Source organism: Rhagoletis zephyria, unplaced genomic scaffold (assembly GCF_001687245.7).
Source record: "Rhagoletis zephyria isolate East Lansing unplaced genomic scaffold, Rhagoletis_zephyria_1.1 Rzeph_scaffold_00416, whole genome shotgun sequence".
Taxonomy (NCBI): domain Eukaryota; kingdom Metazoa; phylum Arthropoda; class Insecta; order Diptera; family Tephritidae; genus Rhagoletis; species Rhagoletis zephyria.
In genome coordinates this window covers 2,110-8,876 of record NW_016157500.1, presented here as the reverse complement: position 1 = coordinate 8,876, position 6,767 = coordinate 2,110, and the positions used below count along the sequence as shown (strand labels likewise).

Sequence of the window (6,767 nt, the reverse complement as noted above, 5' to 3'; positions counted from 1 at the left end):
GAAGTGGTTTTTACGTGGCGGGTCCCAAGCCCAGCGCACAACCCACTGCTGGGACGGGGGTGGTTTTGCACGTGTATTTACGTTTATATAGCGAGCCGCTTGCTCCAAGCAGACACCCGCTTGCAGCCGCACCTACTGGTGAACAGACGCTGCAGACTTCAGTGAGCCCTTAAACCGAATAAGTCAGAGTGGCCCCACCGAAGCTCTCTCTCTTTCTGCCGTGACCCAAGGCTCCACTCGGATTGGTTACCGCATCTTGCACATGGGTTGCTCACGTTGCCCAGAGTGCGCGAACGAGGACGCAAGAGTCGGGATTGAGTATAGCCATGCAACTGTAACTGCATACCCAGCGCAAAGACTATACCCCATTGCACTCCTCAAATTTAAGAAAACAAGGCAAATAGCAAAATCGGCTAAAACCGGCTAATTTTTTTTCTGCAAAACGGCTAACAAATCGGCTGCCGGCTAAATGGAAATTTCTCCGGCTGTTTGTTATCGCAACCGGCTAAATCTAGCCGGAAAACGGCTAAAATGGCAACACTGTTACCGACGACAAGGTAGATGTCCATGCTAGTTTGGAATTTTCTGTGTTTTCTACGCTCTCTGAGCAAACAAATACGCAAACAAAGCAGCCAACTACTTCATCCGCGGTAGCCGAGTGGTGAGCGCTGCGTACTACAAATCCGCAGGTCCCAGGTTCGATCATCGGTTGGAGCGATTGCCAAAAAAATTTGGGTTTTATTGTTACCTAAATTTTTCTAAATTTTATTTGATTAATATATTTAATTTTGCTTTATTTTATTGCAAATTTTTTATTTTATTATTAGCTAATTTCAATTTTTAGAGTTTAATTTTACTAAAAAAGTCAGAGACAACTAACTAAAAACAACTTTAAACAAGTAAGAAAGTCTAGGTTCGGGTGGAGCCGAACATTAAATACCCGGCACAAGTATTAAATATATGTTTCTTCACCTTTCCGAAAGCTCCCGCTAGATGGTAAGCCGGGGTGTATCAATTTTGAGTAAATTAGCGTCCTTAAATTTCGAAATATTGCAGTTTCAAGCATTTCTGAAATTTGCCGTTATATGAAAAGCGGCCGTAGTTTTAGTCCGATTTCAACAATTTTCAACCTTTTGCTTTTATGTGGCAAGCACAATAAAAATAGTTTGGTACAAATTGGTAGAACGGTTACCGATATACATATATGTGATTATAAGTGGGCGGTGCCACGCCTATTTTCCAAAATTTTACCATAATTAGCTTTGATATTTACTGATTTATCGAAGATTTTGTATTTCTCTAAACTACCGTTATATGGGATGTGGGCGTGGTTATTGTGCGATTTTATAAATTTTCGCTGTACCAAGGCGAACAACTGTGCCAAGTTTGGAAGAAATTGGTGCAGCGGTTACCAAGATATACACATGTAACCATAAGTGGGCGTGGCTAATCCCATTTTCCAAAAATTTATAATATTCTTATTTTTCGTCTGAAAATTGTTGCAAATATCAATTTTGAGTGAATTATCTTCAGTAGTTACTAAAATATCGCAGTTTTCGTATTTCTGGAAATTACCGTTATATGGGAAGGGGCGTGGTTACAGTCCGATTGCGCCCATTTTCAATACCAACCTACCTTGGATTAATGGAAACCTATGTACCAAATTTCGTTGAGATATCGCAATTTTTGCTCGAGTTATCGTGTACACGGGCGGACGGACAGAGAGACATGGCTTAATCGACTTCTCTAGTCATTCTGAGCATTTATGTATACATTTGTCTATATCTATCTCCATTCGTTTTGGCTTCNGATATCGCAATTTTTGCTCGAGTTATCGTGTACACGGGCGGACGGACAGAGAGACATGGCTTAATCGACTTCTCTAGTCATTCTGAGCATTTATGTATACATTTGTCTATATCTATCTCCATTCGTTTTGGCTTCTACAAACAACCGCTATATGAACAAAATTAATATACCCTTGTGCACAAGTGCGCTCGGGTATAAAAATGATTGTGAGCTTTATCATATGATACTTCCAGGCGCTTATAAATCCTTTCTACATTATTATTATACATACACAAAATTTGAGTATATAGCTTTTATTGCATCAAAGTTAATTCCAACGTATGATAATATAAACATGAAACCGATAAACTGAGAATTCATGAAATGATCGTGTTCTCAATTAGTGATTCTGATGCTGAATAAGTTCTGCAAGTGATTTGCTGTGCGTTAACTGGTACAAAAGAGTGAAAATTTCTGGTATTCTTTACTGTCGCTGCTCTAAGGAAACGTTTCTCCAACGACTGGCTTTCTACATCGTAATCGGCCTCTGCGTAAAAGACAAAAGCGATGCCTTTGAAGTAGCTTTGGCACCCTTCATATAAAGCCTTTGGATTTGTTATTTGGTCGCTTGTAGTCCGTTACAAGCTTACACATCTTATTATGAGGATTGCAACAGGTATTCAGAGGGGACAAATGGGTCTGAATTTGGCAATATAAAAGATAACAATAAGCGAATAATGTTCGTTGCTGCTTTTTTGCTTACTTACTTCTTTTACGAACACTTGCTTATAAGAACGTCGTTATTCGTCGCGTTCAATAATTTACACACGTGGAAATATTAATTAACACTTTCGCACAAATCCGTTAGCTGCCTCAATTTAAAAAAAAGTAAAATCTAAAAAAAAATTTTATTCAAAAATCGAAAAATCAAAGATGCTATACATGCAGAGCCAAGTTTAATTGCTGATATCTTCTTAACGAAAAATACACACACTTGGAAATTTGCACATGTTATTTAATAAGAATGGAAGAATATTTTTAATTTTTTTCAAACTTTTGTTACTCCAGAACGATGTTTTGCAGTTTTTGCATTAGAAATATTAGTAAAAAGGAACAAAAATAAAATTTGCATTAAAAAAAATATGTCAACAGAAACTGTTATAACTTCAACCTAGATGTACTATCAGCCTTAGGATTTGCAGCAGTTCGATCACTAACATTTATAAAATACTCATCTTTGAATATCGATAACCATTGTATCATCACTAGAATATAAGTTGTAATATAATAAAGAAGTATATTAGAAACCGCGTGCTCTTTCAATTTACATCCAAATCCAGATTATAAAAAGTGGCGACGAGTAAAACAAGGGAAAAATAGCAAAAATGGATGCTACTCAATTTTCACAAATGCTAGAAGCATTCAACAAAGCGCAACAAAATTTATTGCGTCTAATAAGCACAAATACGAACAATCAGCAACAACAACAAGGCAGCCAGCCATTCCAAATGCTCTTACCGCCTTTTGAACACTTCGATGCTACAAAAGAAAATTTTAGGTTATACCGGCAAAGGTTCGAGAATTACTTAACAATGAAAGGTGTTTTTACAAACAAAGTACTATGCCATCAAATGTTAATTAATTCAATTGGCTCTGTACATTTCAAATTGATTGTGTCGCTAATTGCCCCGAAGTCACTTAATGAAGTCGAATACAAAGACATAATTGAAAAATTAGAAGCACATCTTTGCCCGAAAAGGAACATTCTAGTAAGTCAACATAGGTTCTTGTCAACATATCAAAATGAAGGCCAAACAATTGCGGAATACGTAGCGTTATTGAAGCGCGATATTAATGAATGCAATTTTCTGTCGTCGTGCAATTGTAAGGCCGATATTTCAAACATTTTTCTACGAGCACAGTTTATTCGAGGTATATTTGACAATACAATACGGGAGCAAATACTTCAATCAGAAGAAACTGACTTTGATAAAATTGTACAAAAGTCTTTATCGCTAGAAGCATCAAAAATAGATAGCCGGGAAATTAACGCGAAGCATAGCACTAGTGACGTAAATAAAATTGTAAGCAGAAAGCAGAATCGTGGAAGAAGCCATTCTTCCAGCCGCCATTCAAAACCGCAGGCACGAGCAAAATCAAAGGTAAATTACAAAGAGCTTGGTATAGATAATTTATGTATACGGTGTGGACGAGACAACCACAAAACGAAGCAGTGCCGTACCAACGCAAAAAACCTAAAATGTAACTCCTGTGGTAAAAGAGGCCATGTACAGCAAGTATGCATCACTACATTAATGAAGTCTACAAAGAACGCAAATGTCAAATCAGAGGATACCGAGGAATCAATTCATCAAATATATGGCATTAATCGCATTATAGATATTTTTTCGAATCAACATAGTTACAGTGATGTTGATAAGTATTATGTCACTGTTGAATTAAATGGGCGAAAACAACAATTCGAGGTCGATTCAGGCGTCGGGTTTACCCTTATACCAATGAACCAATTCAATCAACTCCAGATAAACGAGCAACTACAGCCTTCAAGTGTTGCTTTCCGTTCATATACGAAGAATATCATTGTTCCCGATGGCAAAGTCAAGGTAAGGGTAAAATTCAATAATAGTATATCCGACGAAGAAATGTATGTTGTCCCTGATGAATATGATGCACTGTTAGGCCGAGTTTGGATTCGACACCTAAACATCAATCTTCAGCAAGTCGATAAGCATCGCGTACACAACATAAATAAAGTCAATGCACAAAATCATAATTCAATATCTGATATTATTAATGAGTTTCCCGAAGTTTTTGAAGAAAGAGTAGGATGTGTCCCTGAAATTGAAATCACATTGCAGCTGCGAAAAGGTTCTAAGCCAGTTTTTTATAAGGAGCGTGAAGTTCCGTACGCATTGAGAGACTCCGTCGAAAAAGAATTAGAAGAATTAGAAGCTTCCGGCATTATTTCAAAATGTGAAAGGAGCGACTGGGGTTCTCCACTAGTAATTGTCCCGAAGCCAGATGGAAAAGTTAGACTATGCGTCGACTATAAACCAGGGGTTAATCCACAACTAGTAGCAGCTAATTACCCAATACGCAGAATCGATGAAATTTTGAATAGCCTAAAAGGGTCAAAATATTTTTGTCGTCTCGATCTCTATAAGGCATATTTACACATAAGGGTAAATCCAGAATCCAGTGAAATTCAAACAATCTCGACCCATAAGGGAACATATAGGATGAATAGACTCTCATTCGGCATAAAAACAGCACCGTCAGAATTCAATCGTATAATAGAGCAACTTTTATCGGGTTTAAACAAAACCATGTCCTACTTCGATGATATTTTGGTACACGGGTCTACAGAAGCTGAATGTAAACAAAATCTAGTCGAATGTCTTAAACGCTTAAAGAAATATGACTTACACTTGAATAAAAGCAAATGCTCGTTTCTGAAAACTCGCGTAGAATACCTAGGGCATGTCGTACAATTTAACCAAATTTCAAAGTCACCGTCTAAAGTCGAAACAATTGTAAACATGGCTCGTCCAAAAACAGTCGATGATGTCAGAAGATTTCTAGGCATGGTAACATATTATTCGAGATTTATTCCAAACCTATCGTCCATAACTTACCCACTACGTCAACTACTCCAGAAAGGAAAACAGTTTCAGTGGTCTTCCAATTGCGAAGCCGCTTTCATCAAACTCAAAAGCATAATTAGTAGCGATCAGGTACTCAGACCTTTTAATCCGGAACTTCCAGTAGTCATTGCTTGCGATGCTAGCCCAACAGGTATAGCAGGGGTGCTCTCCCATACAATAAACGGCATTGAACATCCCGTTGCCTTCGCTTCCAGATCACTGACTGCAGCAGAAAGGAACTATAGCCAACTAGATCGCGAGGCATTAGCAATAATATTCAGTATAAATCATTTTTTTATGTATGTCTATGGAAGAAAATTCCAGCTTGTCACCGATAATCGCCAGAAGCTCATAGCACCAGGGCACCCGAGTACGAATGGTCTTGCCGAGCGAAATGTTCAAACACTTAAAAGGAAGTTAAAAGCTATGTCAACAGAACCAGGACCACTACGCCAAAAAGTCAATGACATTTTACAAATATACCGAGCAACTCCTCTTAGTAATGGTATGAGCCCAGCAGAACTTTACCTAAAAAGACGTATACGGATTCGATTAGACGCGCTAAAACCAATAACACATAATAAAGTAACGGATTCTATACCAGGTGTGCGCCATATTAGCGAGGGAGAGAGAGTACAAGCGTTATATACACAAAACAGCAAAACAATTTGGAAAACAGGTACTGTACAACGAAAGCTAGGTCAACTTCACTACATTATTAAACTAGATGATGGCTACACCTTAAAACGCCATATAGATCAACTAAAGGTCACAAAAGTTCAACAGCGGAAAGTCCGGTTCGCTCAAGATGTTCCTGACATAGGTAATACCCGGGGAAGTACTTCAAATACGATTTCCGACCCAGCAGACCAACAAAATCATAGGAATAGCCAGTACAATTTTCAACAAGTCGAAACTGGATCTCAATCTAATTCCGAATCGAACGATACAGAATCTGAAAGACATACAGGAACATTACCTCGAACTCCAGAGCAGCCAACCCAATCGTCAACTGCTCAAACTCCGGAACAGTCGAGTCAAAGACCTGCACGAATACGCAATAAACCTGCACATCTCCGCGATTATGACTTAACATAACTCTCATTAGCGGGGGAGAACTGTTATAACTTCAACCTAGATGTACTATCAGCCTTAGGATTTGCAGCAGTTCGATCACTAACATTTATAAAATACTCATCTTTGAATATCGATAACCATTGTATCATCACTAGAATATAATTTGTAATATAATAAAGAAGTATATTAGAAACCGCGTGCTCTTTCAATTTACATCAAAATCCAGATTATAAAAAA

The 6,767-nt window shown here is 37.9% G+C and overlaps 1 protein-coding gene across 1 annotated transcript; it reads left to right on the top strand.

Annotated features, from left to right (window-relative positions):
* The first annotated feature begins 3,173 nt into the window (after window positions 1-3,173).
* On the top strand, window positions 3,174-6,551 carry LOC108359588 (uncharacterized). Its single transcript, XM_017611512.1, has one exon. It carries the CDS (start codon window positions 3,174-3,176, stop codon window positions 6,549-6,551), a length of 3,378 nt encoding a protein of 1,125 aa, XP_017467001.1.
* The last annotated feature ends 216 nt before the right edge of the window (window positions 6,552-6,767 follow it).